General features: G+C 43.0%; 2 protein-coding genes across 4 annotated transcripts in view; both read right to left on the reverse strand.

The window, feature by feature from the left end:
• Window positions 1-4,309: 4,309 nt before the first annotated feature.
• On the reverse strand, window positions 4,310-7,562 carry TMEM35B (transmembrane protein 35B). Of its 3 annotated transcripts, none has more exons than XM_021683684.1 (4): window positions 7,414-7,562; window positions 5,847-6,027; window positions 5,691-5,739; window positions 4,881-4,905 (listed from the first exon to the last, which is right to left on the reverse strand). In XM_021683684.1, the coding sequence occupies exons 1-3, from the start codon at window positions 7,519-7,521 to the stop codon at window positions 5,696-5,698; spliced, it is 333 nt and encodes a 110-aa protein (XP_021539359.1). In that variant the 5' UTR covers window positions 7,522-7,562; the 3' UTR covers window positions 4,881-4,905; window positions 5,691-5,695. The 3 variants fall into 3 exon arrangements, with proteins under 3 accessions (XP_021539357.1, XP_021539359.1, XP_021539358.1); XM_021683683.1 differs by lacking the exon at window positions 4,881-4,905 and adding an exon at window positions 5,361-5,383; XM_021683682.1 differs by lacking the exon at window positions 5,691-5,739 and having other exon boundaries at window positions 4,310-4,905.
• Window positions 7,563-9,135: 1,573 nt separating this feature from the next.
• ZMYM6 (zinc finger MYM-type containing 6) overlaps window positions 9,136-23,469 on the reverse strand; it is a 43,183-nt gene continuing 28,849 nt past the window's right edge. The window contains exons 14-15 of the mRNA XM_044913958.1: window positions 13,023-13,167; window positions 9,136-11,093 (exon numbers count right to left, since the gene is read on the reverse strand). Of these exons, the coding sequence (XP_044769893.1) occupies window positions 9,262-11,093; window positions 13,023-13,167 (1,977 nt within the window). The 3' untranslated portion in view covers window positions 9,136-9,261. The remainder of the gene's footprint in view (window positions 11,094-13,022; window positions 13,168-23,469) is intronic.

Raw genomic sequence — 23,469 nt, forward strand, 5'->3', positions numbered from 1 at the left:
GCGCGGGGCCTCGGCGGCGCAGCGCGAGGCGGCCGGGCGCCCGGGGCCGGGGCCCGCGCACGGAGCCGCAGCGGCACACGCTGATGAGCGCGGCGAAGGCCACGGCCGCGAAGGTGGCCGCGTAGTAGGCAGCCCCGGCCGCGCGGCAGGCGGCCTCGGGGAAGAGCCAGTGGGCCGGGCCCAGGTAGTAGGTGAGCCAGAGCGGCAGCGTGAGCGTGAAGAGCACGTCGGCCAGGGCCTGGTTGAGCAGGTAGAGCCGCAGGGCCTGACCCAGGCGCCTGCCGCTGCGGACGAACACCGCCAGGGCGGCCACGTTGGCCGGCAGCCCCAGGCCCAGAGCCATGGCGTAGGCCGCGGACACCACGATGAAGCGAGCAGGGTCATCCCAGGGGCTGCAGCCGCGGACACCCGGCTCCCCAACACTGCCGTTCATCTCAGACCTCGGACTAGGGAGAGGAAGAGAGGTCAGTGCGGAGGCTAGCCACAGAACAGTCCTCCATAACACCTTCCTTCAACCCCAGCCTCCTCTTCCTCAGTCCTTGCTGGGAGCAGATCCTAGAAGCAAGGAAGCCCATGTGGGAGAGGATGAGGACTGAGCTGAGCCGGCACCCCTGGGGACGGAGAACAGGGGATGAACTCCAGAGTCACTGGAAGTGGGATGGGCTTGCTGACAAGCTGCGGGGAAATGAGGAAGAGGCAGGAGTCCCAGATAGCTTGGAAATTTCCAACCTTGGTGACTGAGAGGGTGGGAGCGCCCCTCACAGATGGAGTAGGGTTCAGATAATGTGGAGGCACAGGCATGTGCAGTAAGCCCAAGCAAGGCTGAGCCAACAGAGAGTTCTGGAGAAACCAGACTGGAATATAGAGTTCTTCCCAGAAAAAGCCCAGTCCTCCCTCCTCCACAAACCGTGGATGGAGGAACAGGCTTATGATGCAGTGACCCTGAGGACAGGCCCCTGCATAGCGACCTTGGACTTCGGGAGCGAAGGTCCTCTCCAGGGGCTTGCCTGGAGCCCCTGGGGCAGGGCGGAAAAGGTCTCACAACTCTCAGGCTTTCCAGCCTGTTTCCTTCCCCTGCACCCGGATCTGACCACAAAGAAGTCCTGGGTCTGAGTCAAAACTTTGGACAGCAAAGGGAAAAAGAGCACAGGCCCAGGAATCAGGCAGATTCTAGATACACACATTTATTTGCCATGTGACCTTGGGCAAATTACTCCGCCTCACTGAGCCAGGCTTCTGTGCTGTAAAATGGAGATTAAAATACCTACCTCACAGTGTTGTTGGGAGGATTATGAGGAAACATAAGTAAAACTCTGAGCGCTGTGGCTGACGCTGGGGAGACACTTCATAACCATTAGCTCTCTTCCCCTCCAGGCAGCGCGCAGATGAATGTGCGCACCACCCACACAGGCACTAGCCGTGAACAAAACAACGCAGAGACATCTGGGCGTGTTCCTCTTCTTTCCCCAAGGAGCTAAGTGCACAAGCCAATGTCCTGTTCCTATTTTTGGCATCGTCACCCTCCTAGGGTGTCCCAAAACTCAGTTGCTCCAATACCAAAATTCGTACTTGTTGCCTTTGAACCTCTGAGGCTGCAGTCCTTTCTGGGGCCCTGAGTGTATTCTCTTCTCCCCCTCCCTCTCGGCTCTGTCCACTATGGCTCTAGCCCCCAACTGGCCCACCCTGGACCTCTTCCTGCCATCCCACCAGATCATTCCTCTCTTACCTCTTGCTGTTCTGGCTGCTGCAGCAGTCTCTGGGGCTCTGGGGGCCTGGCTTTAAGGAGCTGAGAGGAGCAGAATCCACTCCCACCCACACATCTCAGACCCTCCCATCAGCCGACTAATCCCAGGACACCACGTGAAGAATGGGCCCAACAGCTGGAGGGGCTGGGGCCCCAAGGGAAGGGAATGTCTTTGAGGGCAAGGGGGCACAGGGAGGAGGAGAAAAGGGTCTAAGGAAGGCCTTGCAGCTGAATGTCATGATGCTGACCTGACCAAGGTCCAGGGTGCGGTTTGGGGGGCACATTTCCTGAGGCCTGGCTTCTCCTTGGGCTGAGGAGGCACTGCTGGAGCTCAGGATACTCCTGCTGCTGTCAATCCCACCTGCTCCACACCAGCTGGCCCACCCGCTCCTCCAGCACGCTGCCTTCCCCACAGCTGCTGGGCGGGCCCTACAGCCAGGCCTGGGGGCCTTGAAGCTGCCCATCAGTTTACAGGCCAAACTGTGGTACACAGGAGCCCTCGCTCTGATACCAGCTGGGCGAGGTTTTCCTCACAGTCCTGGCTGGAGACAGGCCGGCGTCGCACCCTGGAAGGACTGGTAAGAGGCCAGGATCCCAGAGGCTCCAGGTTCTACTTTCTTGGGCTTCAAAATTTTCATGCAGAGGGGCAATTCTGGAAGGCAAGGCAGATTTAATCACATTGGACAGATCATCCCATTTACTCTATTGAGGAGAGCAGGGGTGTCATCCCTGCCCACTTTCGACTTGGGCAGCTGGTGCGGTGCAAAGTGTGGGTTCTGGAGTCAATCAGGCCTTAATTCTAGTCTCAGCTCTGACAGGTAGGCACTTAAGCCTTCTGAATGCATTTTCTCATCTATAGAACAAACTGCTATTTAATAACAAATGCTATTTAATAATAGCATTTACTGAGCACTTATTATGTGCCAGGCAGCACTGTAAGCACTAAGTCCTCCTAGCAACTCTATGAAGTATTTACCTAGGACTATGAAGTATTACCTCCTAGGACTCACTAAGTCCTCCCAGCAACTCTATGAAGTATTTACTATCATTATCCATATTTTGCAAATAAGCTAATGAATGGCAGGAATTTACCCCCTCCGTTCTTTGCCGACCAGGGTGCGCAAACCTTAACTAGTTTAAGTCCATTTTCCTTGCCAGTGGTGGGTCTAGGAATAGAAATGGGACATAATCCTGGCCAGTGGGATGTGAGGGGAAATCTGGGGGTCTTTTAAGAGCACTTTCCTCTCTTTTTTCACCTGTGGGTATTATGTGCAAATGTGCTGTCTGGAGCTGCTGCAACTACTTTGCAACGCCGAGGGCAGGAGCCAATAAATTAAAAGCAGCAGAGCAGAAAGTTGAGAGATCATCAGTCTTTGATGTCATTGCAAAGCAGCCAAATTACCCAACCTGGAAACTGAAGGTATGTTATCTCTGGACCTCTGTGAAAGAAGAGGCTTCCTGATTATTTGACACTCTATGTACTGAATGTACACTACTACATTTTTTATATGTACTTTACATATACAACGATCTTTCTGTACTACTACACATGTACCAGTGTGTGTATATATACACATACACACACTCTAGATTGCATCACTGTGCTTTCAGACACAAGAAAAGACGTAAGGGTGCCAACTTGCCTGAGGTTCCCAGTTCATCCATGTCAGAGCAGAAATTACCATTCTGGAGTGCAGATGAAATGCACGAATGTGCACAGACTTCTTTCATTTCTGTGGGCTCCCAAAAGCCATTGTCCCTACCCCCAAAGTGACCCATAGGCAGGTGACTAGAGTACTTGCATAAATAAACCAACTCTTTTCCTATCTTCCATTATGGGAGGCATATCACTTTCCACAAGGCCCTACTGAGGTGAAGATAGTTGATGATAGTAGGGACTCTAACATGGTCATTTTCCCTCAATAATTCACACACACACACCCGGTTCTGATTCCCTAGGATCTCTGGGACTCATCCCAGGCTCCCAGCACTGGCTTTACCATGCAGCGTCCCTTGGAGCTGGCTGTCCTCTGCCTCCACGTAGATATCCAGGAAGCACCACCTTGGATGCCCTACCTCACTACCAAAGGCAGCAGTTTCAGAGCCTGTAAAACGATGATGCTGTGCCCATCTTTGTTAGCTCTCCACATCTAACGTGCGCAGGGAGCCCGATGCGGGACTCGATCCCAGGACCCTGGGATCATGACCTGAGCTGAAGGCAGATGCATTAATGGACTGAGCCACCCAGGCATCCCATGTCCGACTCTTGATTTCAGCTCAGGTAGTGATCTCAGGGTCGTGATCTCAGGGTCATGAGATCAAGCCCCGTGCTGGGCTCCTTGCTGGGGATGGAGCCTGCTTAAGATTCTCTCTCCCTCTCCCTCTGCCCTGACCCACCCTCTCTCCTCACTTCTAGGGAAAGACAGTAAGTATGCAAAGGTGATTTACTGTGAAGTGTACAATAGCAAAACAATGGGGACAATCTAAATGTTCCTCAGTGGGGGCTTGAATAAATACATTACAGTACATCCTTATGATGGAATAATATACAGCCGTTAACATCAATGAGGTAAGACAGACATGGAATGGTCTTACAGTATATGAGTTTTAAAAAGCAGGTAATAATTTATATTGTCTCATTTTCATTAAGAAATATCTGTATAAAGGCATAGAAAAAGTTGAATGGTACAGTTATTAAAAGGAATTAATAGTAGTTATTTTGGTGCATTAAAATTTGGGGTGATTTAAGTTGCTTTTCTGTTTATTTTCTATTTTCACATGACATGAGGAATGTTAGTATGTTTAACACGTATCCCTCAAAAAAGAGCAGTAAATGTCCAAGACAGAAAGCAGGGTCAGGTAGATAAGATGTCTACTTCAACACTGGCCAACCCTGGACGTACTGGTAACAAGGCGGTAGACTGTGTGTTCCACCATGTTTCTGCCGTGACAGTGACATGGCATGAAGAGGCAAGAGGCCATCGACTCCCAGGATTCCTTGAATGCACTTGGAAGAGTCTTCTTCCTGGTGGGCCTGACCACCTTCTTTGTTTGGACTCAGAGATGGCAGATATCCAGCAGCTGCAGGAGCCCCAGGCAGATGATAGGTGGGATGTAGGTGTTTGGCGACTCTTTCAGAGATGCCAAAGTGAAGATAGCCCCTGGAATGGAAAGTGAGGTCCATGAGGCTCCCTGACCCACTCCAGCTCAAGCCCTCCCATTCAACACTTCCCTACCACACACATACACCCTAAACTAGCTGCACTCATCTCTCTGGCCCCCAGAAGAGAACAGAACCAAGAATCAGAAGCCCCCTGAACTAACATAGCCACTCTCAGAGGGTGAGAAAGAAATAGGAACAAGCCTGCCGAATAGAACAGGGAGGTGGGTGGATGGGCATTTTGGAACAACTTCTGCTCCTTCTCCCTTCTTAATCCTACCGGAGAGACGGCGGCCCGGGGGGTTAGTGGTGGAGGTATGGGCAAGATCTGAAGATGAGGGAAGTTCCAGAGATCGAAGGAAGGCCTGGGGGAGGGGCGGCAGGCGTGGCCGCAATGGCAACACGAGGCCAGCAGGTAGAGATGAGCCTGAAGACGTCTGACCTTTGAAGCAGCAGCTGTCTTCGTACGTCAGCAGTTCCTGTGGGCACAGCAGCTAGGAGGGGTTCCTCTAGGACAGCCTGTCACAGGGAAATTCTCTGCCTTCCTGTTCAGGGGGCCGGCCCAGCTTCCTAGCTCTCTGTTCCCACCTGCCAGACACGTAACTCCACAGGCAGCTGCTACTCCATCCCCTCGGCTCAAGGGTAGGGGTGAGGAGGGAGGGGTAGGGGCTTTTAAGTTACAAGACATATTTACCATGGGGATACCCTGCAGCCAACTGAATCAGTGAGGCGGGAAGTTATGTCTGACATAGAATCACGTTATAATATATTAAGTTTAAAAAGCACCTGTCCTAGTCTGAAGACCGTGGAAACTGCAGTAGAGCAGGGAGTGCTCCTGGTTCCAGAAAAAAAGGAAAGGAGGCAACAGTAAAGGGAACTGCCAGATCTTCTATTACCCTCTGCCAGAAGTCCCCATTTCCCCAGCGCGGTTGCACCCCTTACCCATCATGAGGAGGGTCAAAAGCAAGTTACTGATCTCTCGCAGCATCGGTGGGCCCAGGACCAGCAGCAGCCCAGCCAGCAGTTCCAGCCAGCCCACAGCCTCTTGGTAGTTCATGGGATCGGGCTGGTAGCCGAACACCTTCAACGGGAACACCTCAGCGAACTGCACAAACAGGGCTTTCTAGGGGCGGCAAGGAATGCCTGTCAGCCCCACTCAAGGATCCACTGCCTAGGCATTCCACAGGGGCATTCTGTGTCTGCACTCTCAACTCCCCCGACAAAGGAGGTACCGTTCTAGGTAGGTCAGGTCCAGGGCTGAGGTCAGTCTAGAGAGGAGAGGGCCTCCCTGAGGGACTGAGCTTTGGAATCAGGAAACAGGCTTTATGCTCCAAGGAGAACGGCTGGATGTTGGTGCAGAGGAGAACTGATTTTCTCACCAGACTCTCACTGGATTACACCCCAGCCCCAAAGTCCAAGACCAGGAAGTTAGGCATGCCACAGCTTCTCTTTCTTGCGGCCTGGCCTGGTTTTCCTGAGGATACTATGCTGGGAATATTGGGAGGTGGGGGAGAGGATGAAAGAGTAGATGGTTGCTTATTCAACAGATCCCATTCTGAATATGGTATGCTGGGCCTGGGTCCCATTGCAGTAGACACAAGAGTGGGTAAGGAGCTCAAAGAGGCTCATTTTGCTGAGTCAGGCTCTGATCTGGGCCACATGACAACTTCACCCTCAGGCCGGCTACCCCTTCCTGCCCTCCTACTCCCCACCTCAGCTCTACCTTCCCTACTCTGCTGCAGGGAAGAAGCTCTAAGCTGTCTGGCTCTGGGGATGTACTTCCCCAAACCATCCACCACCCTAAACCAGGAAGGAAGGGCAGAACCCAGGCCTGGGAGAGGGAGGCTGCAGGGTCTCCAAGTCTGGCTTATTTGAGGGGCGGAGGGATTGGTGGGCATAACCACAAGAAAGCTTTTCCAAGAGTCTGGAACTAGCCAGGAGACAGAAGGAGGGCTTGCAGACATTCCTCTCAGGCTCTCCGGTAAGGGCTGTCCAGATTCTGAGTTAGGAGAGCGTCTAGACTGGCTCCTGCGTCTTGACTAGCTGTGTAACCTTTAGCAGATACACTTCACCTTCAGGGCGAGTTTCCTACTCCACCAAGCGGGGAATAATAAACCCGTTCCTCACGAACCTCCCAAGAACGCAAGCAAGCGAAGGAGAAGAGGACGGGGAGGCTGCTGGGTCCCCTATTCCATTCCATCTTCCTCCCGCTGGGTCCCGACGCCCTAGGTTTGCGCGGGACCCCAGGGCTCAGCTGGAAGGAGATCTGCCCCGTCCCCTTCCGTCTAGGCAAGAGCCAGAGGACTCCGAGGAGCACCCTAGGAAGGCGCCCACGTCTCGGTCGACGTGCTCTCCCCGCCCCCGCTCTAGCGCCGTCTCGCCGGAAGGCAGGCAGGTTCGTGGGGCACCGGCTCGGGCAGCAGGGCAGGCGGGCCGGGGACTGACCGCCCCCCCCCCCGCCCGCCGCCCCCGCCCCCGCCCCCGCCCCCGCCCCCGCCCCGCCGCTCACCATCTGCTGGGACGCGGGAGCCGAGATCTGCTCCGAAAGCTTGGCTGCCCCCGTGAGTGCGAAGAAGCCGCCCAGCAGGACGCGCAAAGCGCGGAGCCCGAGCGCCATGGCCGCGCAGGCCCTCCGGGAACGAGGAGAGGGAAGGGGCGGGCAGGGCAGGAGAGGGCAGGGCAGGGCAAGGGAGGGGAGACCGGGCCGAACCCCGCCCCCTGCCGCCGTCTCGGTTCCTCCCTGCCCAGGGCGGACGGAAGACCCGCGCCAGAGCCTCCCGCTCCTCGCCTCCCGAGGCTGTTGCCACCCCCCCTTTTCTGTCTCACAGATGGGGACACTGAGGCCCACTGGCTCAACTGACTAAATGGGCCCCTTTGAATTCAGGGGAAGTCTCTTGTCTCCCAACCAGTACAGAGTCAAGTCCAACAGGAGTATCTGAACGTGCCTCGCAGAAGACCGGGGTTTCCTTCCTGCCTGAGCCTCCCTAGCTTTGCCAGCAGAGCTGCCACCTAACCTCATGGGCCTCAGTATCTGCCTCTGTATATGCGGATAAGCCTCTTAGTTCTGAAGAACAGGCCTAGCACAATGCCTGGCACATGTAAGAGCTCAAAAGTTATTTCTAAGTTATGAAATCATTAGTAATCAGTAACAAGTAGCTATAAATTGTTCTTTTCTATCTTTGTGTAAAATATATTTTCCCTCGAATTTCTCCCAGCTGAAATTAAAATGTGAAAAGTGTTTAAAAACTCAGACCCTTGCAGCTGCGGAAGAGAGACTTCCACAGAACAAAACTCTAGAGGCTACTCCTAGCCCATCTGCTATTACCTGGAGATCTGTCTACACCCAGATGGACAAAGGGTGGGCCAAATTATTTAGTCAGCTGTCTGGTTTCTTCACTTCCTCCCCCTCCCCAGCTAACAATATTTGTTTACATTTTTTAATGATACAAAAAAATTTAAAGGCAGCTCTCATGACACATGAAAACGGTATTATTTCAATGTTCATAAATAAAAAGTTGTATTGAAACAGCCACACTCGTCTGTGTATTGCCTACAGCTGCTTTTGTGCTGCAAGCGCAGAACTGAGGAGTTGCCACCATACTGCCTGCAGAACCTAAAATACTATCTGGCCTTTTATGGAAAAAGTTGGCCAAGCCCTGGTGGAGAGGGCCACAGAGACCCCTACAAAGGGTCTCAAACTCTCCGCTGCTTCCATTTCTGGGTTAGCCAAGCAGCTCGGATCTTGGTTGGTTTTTTGTTTGTTTGTTTGTTTTAAGATTTTATTTATTTATTTACTTGAGAGAGAGAGAGAGAGAAACAGCATGAGAGGGGATAGGGTCAGAGGGAGAAGCAGGCTCTCCGCCGAGCTGGGAGCCCGATGTGGGACTCGATCCCAGGACTCCGGGATCATGACCTGAGCCGAAGGCAGTCGCTTAACCAACTGAGCCACCCAGGCGCCCTCGGATCTTGGTTTTGTACCTACCCACAGCCTGCTGGGGTGGGGGGCTGCCTGGCTGAAGACTGCGACGTCCCATGTGTTTCTAAAGGCCAGGCAGTTTCAACATCCAGGTGTGCCGGTAGGTTATAAACGGGCCTTTTGTTACCCTCATTTTTGTCCCTAATCCAGATTATCCAATCAATCGATCAAACAGCTAAATTCTCTACCTTGGACTAATAAAATTATATATAACAATTTATAAATGATGATTATTAATTCCTCAACAAAAAGAAAAATTACTAAAACACTTATTTAATCACTGAAAACACATATCCACATTAGGAAATTATATTTTAGGGTACTTATAGAAAATTTAACACAAAATTATAGACTTTGATAATAAGCAATAGATCCATGTTACTATTCTTTCTCTTTTACTAATTTTTCTATCCTTGGAATTAAAGATGTGACCGCAAGTCTTAGAGCAGGACCAGAAACCAACAAATTTCTTTGTTTTGACTCTGTCAAAGCGGAAAATGTAGCATCACATAAATAAATAGTTGAAAAAGGCAACAAAAACTTCATTGCCTTTTCATGGAGCTCTGGGTAACTTGTCTTTGCATTTATCCAAAACTGAGTTACAGACATTGATTTAAATACTGATTGTAATTCCAAATCTGAAGATAACTGTACTAGTTTTTCTTCTTCAAAGTCCGTGAGATTACTATTTTGGTGATTCATAAAAGGATTAATTATCCACAAATTTCCTGAACGCAAGTCTTCTTCTGGTGGATAACAGTCATGGAACATTTGAGAAAGTCCTTCTAGGTGCTCAGAAATAATGCTTGCAATGCCTCTCATATTTAAGTCTGATGAGTTTAAGAATTCGGAAAATGAAGGGAACATGTCGTAATCATTCTCTTGTGTGCGCTTCAACCACATTTTTAACTTTTCCTTAAATATATCCATTTTATTATACAAATTGAAGAGAGTAGTCATAGTTCCTTGGAGACTTGAATTGAGTTCATTTATAAGTGAAAAAATATCTGATAAATAGGCCAACTTTGCAACCCATTCCTCATCAAGAAAATACCTGGCCAAATCTGAATGCTTTTGGTTTAAAAAAATTTCAATTTCATGTCGTAATTCAAATAATCTTGTTAAAATTCTGCCTCTCGATATCCAACGTACTTCAGCATGAAGTGGTAAATTCACATGCTCAGACCCCATGTCTTCACACAAAATTGTTAACATTCGTGAATTCAATGCATTGCTCTTTATAAAACCTAAAATTTGTGCTGACTGCAAAAGAATTTCATGTAAGCATGGAGACAACTTTGCTGCTGCTAAATGCTCACGGTGAATAAAACAGTGTGTAAATGCCACTGTATTCGTGGCAATTTCTTGAATTTTTGCCCTGAAAGCAGAACCCCTGCCGGTCAGGCTTGCAGCCTCATCTGTACAGAGACCAACACAATGTATCCAATTCAGAGATTTACTGTCAATGTATTTACTTATTAGTTCAAATATTTCAAAGCCCGTTATTTGAGAGGGCATTTCAATGCAACATAGTAATTCTTCTTTTATATCACTGCAATCATAATCAATGAAACGAATATAGCACAAAAGAAGGGTGATATTTGAGATTTCTGATGATTCATCTACCTGAAGGGCAAACCACTTGGACTTTCTGACTTTTTGAATCAGCTGATCTTCAATGTCTGCAGACAGTTCATCAATCCTGTGTCCAATCGTATTATTAGAAAGAGGAATGGTTTTCATTTTGTCTCCAGCACTTGAACCCAAAACTTCTGAACACATCTCTACTAAATATGGTTTAATTAATTCTTCAGCAATGGAGAACGGCTTCTTGCTGGCAGCAATTTGAAAAGCAATTAAGTAAGAAGCTTTCACAAGTGACTTTTCAACTAGTAAACACTTTTTTAAAGAACTATTTTGACATTCCATTTCAAGAGATTTTTGTTCAAAAAAATCTACCGGTTTGTTTTCTAATTCTGAATGTTTTGTCTTTAAATGATGAGAAAGATTTGCTGGCTTCATGTTTTCAGTGGATAAAATTTCTCCACAAATGACACATTGTGGCCTTGGTGAACTTTCTTTTGATCCTGGACAGATAATAAAACCAACTTTTAAATATTCCGCATCATAAGTCTGGAAAAAACCTATTCTTTTTTTCTTTGCAGGTGGAGACTCAAGTTCCGCATCATGTTTCTCATTAGGCACAGGGAAATCTGAATAAAATATTTGAATCACTGTTATTTTCAAGAAGAAATAAGCCATATTATGTTTTCCCCCACACATTTAAAATTTATATTTCATTACTATTTATATTTGTCAAAAGAATACACTAATTAAAGTTGAAACCCAAACCATGATACTTCCATGGTGCCATTAAAAACTGAATTTCTCCTTGCCCAAAACTTGGCCACTAACTAAAGCAAAACGGTAGGCTATAGTACATGAACTAGCAATGCTATGTATTCAATAGATTACTGGAATTAGGGCTGAAGTCCACAGGATACATCAAATTAAGAACAAATTATTTTATTTTTAAAATTTTCAGAAAAAAGGGAAAACAACTTTCAAAAAGTTAACATCTGGTGAATTGAGATGAAGGATATATTAATGTTCATTGTGCCATATTTTCAATCTTTCTGAATTCTGAAATTTTTCCAAATTAAAGTTGAGGAAAAAAATAAAGGTTAATTATTAGAATACCCAGTGTCAATAAGGGTAAAGAGAAATGGATGTTCTCAAACACTGATGTAATTTTTCAATTTTGTAACATATACCAAAAGCCTTAAAAATCTATGCTAGCTTTTGAATCTGAAATTCTACTACTTAGGATTTATCCTAAGGACATAATTAGACAAGTGAACAAAAATCCACTTACACAACTTAACACTGTTTATAATATTAAATAACTAAAAGCAATCTCAATGTCCAATCTTAGGGGGATGGATACGTTGTAATCTATGCATCCGTTAAGAATCTCAATGTAGGGGCGCCTGGGTGGCTCAGTTGTTAAGCATCTGCCCTCGGCTCAGGTCATGATCCCAGGGTCCTGGGATCAAGCCCCGCATTGGGCTCCCTGCTCAGTGGGAAGCCTGCTTCTCCCTCTCCCACTCCCCCTGCTTGTGTTCCCATTATCACTGTCTCTCCCTGTCTGTCAAATAAATAATAAATAAAAATCTTAAAAAAAAAAAACTCAATGTATATTTAAATTTATATTGATATGGAATACTTCTGATGAGCACTGTCAAATGAAAAAGTAGTTCACAACAGTATATTTTAAACAATCCAATATTTAATCTAGAAATTTAAAAAATATATATATAAGCACACACATACCCACACATATGGATGTCCACAGATTCTTTACTACCTTCCACATGTGAATGTGTATATAATATAAATTCATGTACACAAAGAGTATATCATTTTAACAGGAATATAAAACAATCAAATTTACTTTGGAAGGAAGACAGGATTCTCCTTGACTCCTACCAAAAGAAAGGCACCCTACATAAAAACTCATGATTACTTGTTGACAGACTATGCTTTTAAATACAGTATGTTCTGGGTAGTAAAATAATCATTAAAAACAAAAATCAAAAAATGCTTCAGGCAGAGTAGGCTACACAACTAACTGAAAATATAAGGGTAGTGGCAGTTAACATGGATTGGGGCAATAGTTTACAACGTTTCCAAGTATGAATTAAAATAATTTTCCTGATCACCAACACCTCAGACACATAGTTATACTTTCAGTAAATGACAAATCAATTCAGAGTGTTTTTAAAAAAAGAACTAAGGTTAAATCACTAATGCTTTTTTTTTTAGATCACTAATGCTTTTAAATAAATTTGTACCTTAGTAGTTGTAATAGTTTGTACATTTGAAAAACAGCAGTGCACACACAGAGGAGGTGTTTGTCCACTCTACACATAATGCTGTGTGTGCAGATGGATTCAATTTAGTAGTTATTAGTGTTAATGAGAATTATAAAAGGAATAAATTAGATTTTCAAAGTATGTGATCCAAGAATAAATATTTTCATATTTAAGAAACTATAAATGATTTTCTTTGCCTTTCTTAAAAAAACAAAAACAAACAAAACATAGTAACTTTCTACATATGGAGAGCACAAGGACACATACCTGTCTGACATTCCTTGTGTTGTGTATGTGGTTTGCAAGAGGTGGCCTTGGTCTGTGTGACAGGCTTGCACAATACTGCTTTGTTTTTTAAAAGCCTGGAACACTGGGAAGATAGAAGTTTCATGGCATCTGTCTGTGTGCTTCCCTAGTTAAAAACAAATTTAGAAACCAAAAGAGATGTTTTTTAGTACCTTATCACTGACCATAATTGTATCAATTGAAAGGTGGCACATAGCAAAAGAAATATAATTCCTCTGAAAGAGCAGTTACAATAGAGAAGTTACTTTGGAAAATATATACTAATTCCTAATTCTTCTAATCAGTGTCCATTCCATTTCTTAATTTAAAAAAAGGGGCGCCTGGGTGTGGCTCAATGGTTCAGTGTCTGCCTTCGGCTCAGATCATGATCCCAGGGTCCTGGCCCCGCATCATGCTCCCTACTCAGCGGGAAGCCTGCTTCTCCCACTCCCCCTGCCTGTGTTCCCTCTCTCGCTGTCTCTGTCAAACAAATAAATAAAATCTTTAAAAAAAAAAACAACACTCTGTCTATAGTAAGGACGATCAAAACAGTGAAAACAATCTTTGCTGATTAGGACAACTGGCTATTCAGAAAAATTAGATCCAATCTCAAACCATATGCAAAAATATATTCCATATTGATTAAAGACCTCAACATTAAAAAAAAAAAAAAACTTTAGGGGCGCCTGGGTGGCTCAGTCATTAAGCATCTGCCTTTGGCTCGGGTCATGATCTCAGGGTCCTGGGATCAAGCCCCATGTCAGGCTCCCTGCTCCGTGGGAAGCCTGCTTCTTCCTCTCCCACTCCCCCTGCTTGTGTTCCCTCTCTCGCTGTGTGTGTCTCTCTCTGTCAAATAAATAAATAAAATCTTTTAAAACAATAATAAATAAATAAATAAATAAAACTTTAAAATCACTGGAAAGGGGCACCTGGCTGGCTCAGTCAGCAGAGCATGCAACTCTTGATCTTGGGGTTGTGAGTTCGAGCCTCACATTGGGAAGAGAGATTACTTAAAATTTTTTTAAATCTTAAAAATAAATCAAATCAGATCAAATCAACTCAAATCACTGGAGAACTTTCAAATGACCAGAACAAGAAGAAGGGTTCTCTTTTTAAAGATTTTTTTTTTTTTTAAGTAATCTCTACACCCAACACGGGGCTCGAACCTACAACCACGAGATCAAGAGTTGTATGCTATTCTGACCAGTAAGCCAGGCACCCCAAGGAGAAGGTACTCTTAAACAAAACACAAAAGAGTTAAAAACAAAATAGAAAAGACTAATACATTTGACTACCTCGAATTTTTTTTTTACAAATAAAGGTCTTTATAAAACGAAGTTGAGGGGTGCCTGGGTGGCTCAGTCATTAAGCGTTTGCCTTCAGCTCAGGTCATGATCCCAGGGTCCTGGGATCGAGCCCTGCATCGGGCTCCCTGCTCGGCGGGAAGCCTGCTTTTCCCTCTCCCACTCCCCCTGTTTGTGTTCCCTCTCTTGCTGTGTCTCTCTCTGTCAAATAAATAAATAAAATCTTAAAAAACAACAACAAAGTTGAAGGATAAGCAATAGAGTTGGAGAATGTACTGAAAACATGTTTTCCGTTCAATAAATATTTACAGAATGTTTACTGTAAACCAGGCACTGTCCTAAACCCTGGGGATACAGCAAAAAACAAGACAAAGAAAGTCCTGCTTTTATGGGCTTTACATTCTGTAGGGAGACACAGAAGATAAACAAGTAAAGCAAACACATAATGTATAATTCCAGGTAGTGATAAGTGCTATGAAAGAAAGAAAGAAAGCAGAATAAGGGAATGGAGAGTGATGGTGTGGAGGAGAGGTGCTTTTGGAATAAAATTTGAGCAGAGATCTTCTGAATACTCAAAAAAGCAAACCATGCAAAGGCCTGAAGTTAAAGGACCCCAGGCCGTGGGATTATAGACGCAAAAGCCTTCAAGTGGTAAAGAGTTTGGCATGCTTTAGGAAGAGAGACGAGAATAAGACTGAAATAAAAGTAAGCAGGGGCTAGAATGAACTGTTTGAAGAAGTAGGCAGAAGCCAAATTGTATAGGAGCTGGAAGGTCTTAGTTTTAAAAACTAGAAATTAGGATTCTATTTTAAATGTGATGGAAAGCCACTGAACATTTTATTTACATTTACTTTTGATTTTATTTTTTAAAGATTTTATTTATTTATTTGAGAGCAAGAGCAAAGGCAGAGGCAGAGGGAGAAGCAGATGCCTTACTGAGCAGGGAGGCCAATGCGGGGCTCAATCCCAGGACCCTGGGATCATGACCTGAGCCAAAAGCAGGCGCTTAACTGACTGAGCCACCCAGGCGCCCCTACATTTACTTTTTAAATAGGCAATAGATGTAATAATTTTGAATTATGTAATAATATAAAAGGTATAAAAGTGTATACACGAAGGGGCACCAGGGTGGAGCAGCTGGTTGAGCCTCTAGCTCTTGGTTTCGGCTCAGGTAGTAATCTCGGGGTCATGACATTGAGCCCTACCTCGGGCTCTGTGTTCAGCACGAGTCTGCTTAAGACTCCCTCTCCCTGAATACACAACCTAACCCTACACCTAAAGGAGCTGGAGAAAGAACAGCAAATAAAGCCTAAACCCAGCAGGAGAAGAGAAATAATAAAGATCAGAGCAGAAATCAATGAACTAGAAACCAAAAGAACAGTAGAACAGATCAATGAAACTAGAAGCTAGTTCTTTGAAAGAATTAATAAGACTGATAAACCCTTGGCCAGACTTATCAAAAAGAAAAGAGAAAGGACCCAATTCAACAAAATCATGAATGAAAGAGGAGAGATCACAACCAACTAAAGAAATACAAACAATTGTAAGAACATATTATGAGCAACTATATACCAGCAAATTAGACAATTTGGAAGAAATGGATGCATTCCTAGAGATGTATCAACTACCAAAACTGAACCAGGAAGAAATAGAAAACCTGAACAAACCCATAACCAGTAAGGAAATCGAAGCAGTAATCAAAAATCTCCCAACAAACAAGAGCTCAGGGCCAGAAGGCTTCCTAGGAGAATTCTACCAAACATTTCAAGAAGAATTAATACCTATTCTTCTGAAACTGTTCCAAAAAATAGAAATGGAAGGAAAACTTCCAAACTCATTTTATGAAGCCAGCATTACCTTGATCCCAAAACCAGACAAAGACCCCATCAAAAAGGAGAATTATAGACCAATAGCCCTGATGAAAATGGATGCAAAAATTCTCACCAAAATACTAACCAATAGGATCCAACAGTACACATTAAAAGGATTATTCACCACGACCAAGTGGGATTTATCCCTGGGCTGCAAGGTTGGTTCAACATCCTCAAATCAATCAATGTGATACAATACATTAATAAAAGAAAGAACAAGAACCATATGATACTCCCAATAGATGCAGAAAAAGCATTTGACAAAGTACAGCATCCTTTCTTGATTAAAACTCTTCACAGTGTAGGGAATAGAGGGTACATACCTCAATATCATAAAAGCCATCTATGAAAAACCCACAGCAAATATCATTCTCAATGGGGAAAAACTGAGAGCTTTCCCCCTAAGGTCAGGAACACGGCAGGGATGTCCACTATCACCACTGCTACTCAACATAGTATTAGAAGTCCTAGCCTCAGCAATCAGACAACAAAAAGAAATAAAAGGCATCTGAATTGGCAAAGAAGTCGTCAAACTCTCACTCTTTGCAGATGACATGACACTTTATGTGGAGAACCCAAAAGACTCCATCCCCAAACTGCTAGAACTCATACAGGAATTCAGTAAAGTGGCAGGATATAAGATTAAAGCACAGAAATCAGATGCATTTCTATACACCGAGACAGAAGAAAGTGAAATTAAGGAGTTGATCCCATTTACAATTGCACCCAAAACCATCAGATACCTAGGAATAAATCTAACCAAAGAGGCTAAGAATTTGTACTCAGAAAACTATAGAACATTCATGAAAGAAATTGAGGAAGACACAAAGAAATGGAAAACATTCCATGCTCATGGATTGGAAGAAAAAATACTGTGAAGATGTCTATGCTACCTAGAGCAAGCTACACATTCAATGCAATCCCTATCAAAATACCATCAACCTTTTTCAAAGAAATGGAACAAATAATCTTAAAATTTGTACGGAACCAGAAAAGACCACGAATAGCCAGGGGAATGTTGAAAAAGAAAAGCAAAGCTGGTGGCATCACAATTCCGGACTTCAAGCTCTATTACAAAGCTGTCATCATCAAGACAGTACGGTACTGGCACAAAAACAGACACATAGATCAATGGAAGAGAATAGAGAGCCCAGAAATGGACCCTCAACTCTATGGTCAACTAATCTTTGACAAAGCAGGAAAGAATGTCCAATGGAAAAAAGACAGTCTGTTCAACAAATGGTGTTGGGAAAATTGGACAGCCACATGCAGAAGAATGAAACTGGACCATTTCCTTACACCACACACAAAAATAGACTCTAAATGGATGAAAGACCTAAATGTGAGAGAGGAATCCATCAAAATCCTTGAGGAGAACACAGGCAGCAACCTCTTCCACCTCAGCTGCAGCAATTTCTTCCTAGACACATCTCCAAAAGCAAGGGAAGCAAGGGCAAAAATGAACTATTGGGACTTCATCAAGATAAAAAGCTTTTGTACAGCAAAGAAACAGTCAACAAAACCAAAGATAACTGACAGAATGGGAGAAGATATTTGCAAATGACATATCAGATAAAGGGCTAGTATCCAAAATCTATAAAGAACTTATCAAACTCAACACCCAAAGAACAAAGAATCCAATCAAGAAATGAGCAGAAGACATGAACAGACATTTTTCCAAAGAAGACATCCAAATGGCCAACAGACACATGAAAAAGTGCGCAGCATCACTCGGCATCAGGGAAATCCAAATCAAAACCTCAATGAGATACCACCTCACACCAGTCAGAATGACTAAAATTAACAAGTCAGGAAACGACAGATATTGGCGAGGATGTGGAGAAAGGGGAACCCTCCTACACTGCTGGTGAGAATGCAAGCTGGTGCAGCCACTCTGGAAAACAGTATGGAGGTTCCTCAAAAAGTTGAAAATAGAGCTACCCTATGACCCAGCAATTGCACTTTTGGGTATTTACCCCAAAGATACAAATGTAGTGATCTGAAGGGGCACCACACCTCAATGTTTATAGCAGCAATGTCTACAATAGCCAAACTATGGAAAGAGCCTAGATGTCCATCAACAGATGAATGGATAAAGAAGATGTGGTGCATATATATAATGGAATAGTATGCAGCCATCAAAAAATGAAATCTTGCCATTTGCAACGAAACGGATGTAACTAGAGGGTATTATGCTGAGCGAAATAAGTCAATCAGAGAAAGACAATTATATGATCTCACTGATATGAGGAATTTGAGAAACAAGACAGAGGATCATAGGAGAAGGGAGGGGAAAATGAAACAAGACGAAACCAGAGAGGGAGACAAACCATAAGAGACTCTTAATCTCAGGAAACAAACTGAGGGTTGCTGGAGTGGAGGGGGGTGGGAGGGATGGGGTGGCTGGGTGATGGACACTGGGGAGGGTATGTGCTATGGGGAGCGCTGTGAATTGTGTAAGACTGATGAATTACAGACCTGTATCCCTGAAACAAATAATACATTATATGCTAATAAAAAATAATAATAATAAAAGACTCCCTCTCCCTGGGATGCCTGGGTGGCTCAGTCAGTTAAGTGTCTGCCTTTGGCTCAGGTCACGATCCCAGAGTCCTGGGATCGAGTCCCACATCAGGCTCCTTGCTCTTGCTCACTCACTCTCTGACAATATATAAATAAATAAAATCTTAAAAAAAAAAGACTCCCTCTCCCTCTGCCACCCCCCTCCGTGTGTGCTCTCTCAGATAAGTATCTTTAAAAAAAAAAGTATATACATGGAAATTAAGTTTTCCATCCTCCTATCCTCTATCCAGACTCAACCTTGAACATAACCACTGTCTCCAGTTTCTTATACATCCTTCTAGAAATGGTCCCTGTAATTAAGTAAGTTGCTTCTGACTACAAATTGGCAGCATATTACCATGCACTGTACTTATAGCAAGCTATCATAAAGGTACATTTGCATAACTTTGTATAAAGCTGCCCTAGTAGCAGCTTTATACATTGAATGTACTGTAGGTAATCTGAAGTCTCTGCTGCTGAATAGTGAATGTTAAAAATATTTGCTATTACAGGGGAGCCTGGGTGGCTCAGTCGGTTAAGCGGCTGCCTTTGGCTCAGGTCATGATCCTGGGGTCTTGGGATGGAGCCCCACGTCCGGCTCCCTGCTCAGCAGAGAGCCTGCTTCTCCCTCTCCCTATGCCTGCCGCTCTGTCTACTTGTGCTCTCTCTCTATCTCTCTGTCAAATAAATAAATAAAATCTAAAAAAAAAAATATTTGCTATTACAAACAATGCTATAATAAATACCCCTACATATAAATTAATCCTACATGTGCTAGTATATTTATAGAATAAGGTATTATAAGTGTGGTTTGGTGGGTCAGAAGATTTTAATTATGATGGTACAGCCAAATTGCTTTTCACAGAAGCATATTATATTAAATTATATGACCTTCAGCAATATATGTGAGCCTGTTTCTCAACACTCTAGTTAACATAGTACTATGAAAACTTTCTGCTATTTCTCAATAAATGAAAAATTACCTAACAGTAGTGGGGTTAGGCATTTTGCATCTTTAAGCATTATTAGTTTTTCCTCTTCTGTGAACTATCTATTCCTGTCTTGTGCCATTTTCCTTTAGCTTTTAAAAAATTTCTATGCATATTTTTTGAATGAGTACTGTAACACATGACATAAAATTCAAAGATTTAAACATTAAACAATAAAAAATAATTCCCCCTCTTAAAATTCTGCCTCGGTCATTCGGTTCTCCTCAGAGGCAACCATTATTATCTATTTACTGGCTGCCTTCCAGAGCTTTCTATACATATGTACAGGCATGTGGTTTGTGTGTGTGTGTATTTAAAATACAAATGGCAGTATGTTATACCATTTTGTCTTTTTCATTTATTATATATGAGACTGCTCTATGTCTGTACAGATATAGCTACCACATTCTTTTTAAGCACATAGTATTCTACTGTATGGATATAGCATATTTATTTTAACTACAGTTCCCAAAGAGCTGCTGCATATGCTTGTGAAGGGAACTCCACTTACCAGGCCACGTGACTAAGTATGAGCTAGGAGAAGGGTATATTTCAGGCCCTACCCATGCAGGCTTTTTTTTTTTCTACTTCACACAGTAACTCAGGATGAACTCACAGTGGCTCTGACTACTGATGAAACAATTTGGTTGTTTTCAAGCCTTTGCTACTGCAAACAATGCTGCAATCATCCCTGTCTATACTTCATTTTATAAACATGTGAAATGTATCTGAAGGATAAATTCCTAAAAATGGAATTCCTTGGTAATATGGTATTTACATTTTAAATTTTAACAAGTTTTACTAAATTGCTCTCTGTAGCAATTTTACCAACTGCTATTGACAATATGTAAAAATGCCTTAACAGTGTTATCCATCATATTTCTTTGCCAATCTGATAAAACTGTAGTTCTAACTGGCATTTCTCTAATTTTGAAGTTGAATATCTTTGCATATGTTTAAGAACAATTTTTATTTCATAGTCTGTAAACTGAAGGATCACAGTTTTGCCCATTTTCCTAATGGGTGCTGGGTCTTCTTATTGATTCGTAGAAGCTCTTCACATATGAAAAAAACCAACCTTTTATGACATGAATTGCAATCTTATCATTTTTTTCATGTCTTTTGACTTTGAAATGTAGCTGAATTTCCCTAACAAATCTTTTATGGCTTCTGGGTTATGTGACATATTTAGAAAGACTCCCCACTTCTGCATTTAAATTCTTTCCTGTATTTTTTCCTACTACTTTATTATTTTATTATATTTAAATGTCTTCTCCATCTGGACTTCCTTTTGGTGTAACTTGTAAGGTAGAAATCCAACTGCATTTTCTTCCATATGTATACTCAATTGTCACAACACCATTTACTGAATAATCTAAATCTCCTACTGATCTGAATGCCGTATCTGTTATTTCTAAATTTGCATATATATTTAGGTCTATTTCTGGACTTCTTTTTTTTTTTTAAGATTTTATTTATTTATTTACTTGACAGAGAGAGCGAGCACAAGCAGGGGGAGTGACAGGCAGAGGGAGAGAGAAAAGCAGACTCCCCTTGGAGCAGGTAGCCTGATGTAGGGCTCGATCCCAGGATCCTGGGATCATGATCTGAGCCGAAGACAGACGCTCAACCAACTGAGTTACCCAGGCACCCCAGCACTTCTTTTCTATTGAGTTGTCTGTCTATTCACGTCTTTAGTATCAGTTGTTTTAACTACCTAGCTTTATAAAATTTAGAGTTTTAACATAATTTCAGAAACTAGCTCTTCCCCCTTCTTTATCCTTCTTTTTCAGAATTTCATTGAAGGTTTTTAAGCAGTGGAGTGACACAATCTGATTTAAGATCATTCTGCTAACAATGTGGAGAAAAAAATGCGAAGGGCAAGAATGGAAGCAGGAAGACAGGTAGGTAGTCACTGCAATGAACCAGAGAAAAGATGATGGTGGCTCAAAGGAGGTAGCAATTGTAGTGGTAAGAAGTAAGGAACACTAGAGAGGAAGTCTGAGGGAAAATAAAAGTGTTCTGATTTAGACATATTATTTGAGATGGGTATTAATCATCTAAGTGTATATGTCAAGTAGGCAGTTGGATACATGAATCTGGAGCTCAGAGGTCATGGCAAGAGAAATATATCTGGGAATAAGCCACCATCTAGGTGGTGTTTAAAACCACAGGATGGTACTGAGTCCCTGAGAATAATGTAGATTGAGAAAAAGGACAAGTATTCTGACCTGGAAGCTGAAGAAGGTATTTCAACTGTATCAAATGTTACTGAAAGGATGGGTAAAATAAGAACTGAAAACTGACCACTGGATTTGCAAACAAAGGCTAGTGGCAACCTTGACAAGAGCAGTTTCAGTGGATGGTGCAGACAAAGCCTGACTTAAGTGAGCTAAGGAAAGATAACAGATAAGGGAATTGAGGCAGAAAGTAGAGGCCACCCTTAGAGGAGTTTTTCTAAAATGGAGAGCAGAGAAATAGGACAATAGCTAGAGGGCTATGCTGTTAAAGGATTTTTTTAAATAGATATTAAGTATTACTGCATGTTTTCGTATAATGAAAATGAGTAGAAAGAGGTGGGGGCAAATCCAGAGTATATAAAGAAATTCTATAAATCGATAAGGAAAAAAATTCAACACAAAAATGGGGAAAAATTAGTAACAGGAAATTCAAAGAAAATTCAAATGTTCAAAAACATAGAAATATAAGCAAACATGCTAGTAATTAGTGACCTGCAAAGTAAGACAATAAGATTACTAAACAGATTGACAAAAAAAAAGTTTAAATCTGATAACATTAAATGATAGTGAGGCTGTGGGAAATGAGTACAATCATAAACTGCTGGTGGGAACAAAAACTGAAATAACTATTTTAAAAAAACTAAAAATGCAAATACTCTTTGACTCCAAAATTCCACTCTTTCATACCCACACTAGACAAACACCTGCACACGTGCACATGGAGACATATGCAAGGATGTTCACTGTAGCAGAGATTTTGTAAGTTAAAAATTGAAGCAACCTAAGGTTTATCAATAAGTCAATGGATAAACAAAATGTGTTACTTCCACAAAATATTATACAGCAGTCAATAAACTAATAAACAAATTCAGTAAAGTCACAGGATACAAAATTAACATACAGAAATCAATTGCATTTCTATACACTAATAATGAGCTATTAGAAAGAGAAAATTAAAAAACAATCCCACTTACAATTGCATCAAAAAGAATAAAATACCTGGGAATAAATTTAATCTAAGAGATAAAAGATCTGTACCCTGAAAATTGTAAGACACTGATGAAAGAAATTAAAGAAGATACAAATAAATGGAAAGCTATACCATGCTCATGGATTGGAAGAACTAATATTGTTAAAACACCCATACTACCCAAAGCAATCTACAGAGTCAATGCAACTCCCATCAAATACCAACAATTCTCACAGAACTAGAACAAAGAATCCTAAAATTTGTATGAAACCACAAAGACTTCAACTAGCCAAAGCAAGCTTGAGAAAGAAGAACAAAGCTGAAGGTATCACGCTCCCTGATTTCAAACTATACTACAAAGCTATAGTAACCAAAACAGTATGGTACTGGCATGAAAACAGACACATAGATCAATGGAATAGAACAGAGAACCCAGAAATAAACCCGCCCATATATGGTCAATCAATCTACACCAAAGGAGACACACTATAGT

The sequence above is a fragment of the Neomonachus schauinslandi genome, chromosome 4, assembly GCF_002201575.2.
Source record: "Neomonachus schauinslandi chromosome 4, ASM220157v2, whole genome shotgun sequence".
Classification (NCBI taxonomy): Eukaryota; Metazoa; Chordata; class Mammalia; order Carnivora; family Phocidae; genus Neomonachus; species Neomonachus schauinslandi.

Coding starts and splice junctions, on each gene's coding strand:
- TMEM35B (XM_021683682.1), bottom strand. CDS start 7,521: ATGGCGCTCGGGCTCCGCGCTTTGCGCGTCCTGCTGGGCGGCTTCTTC. Junction 6,028..7,413: donor CTCCCGCGTCCCAGCAGATG/GTGAGCGGCGGG, acceptor TGCCGCCCCTAG/AAAGCCCTGTTTGTGCAGTT. Junction 4,906..5,846: donor TTTGACCCTCCTCATGATGG/GTAAGGGGTGCA, acceptor TTTCCATTCCAG/GGGCTATCTTCACTTTGGCA.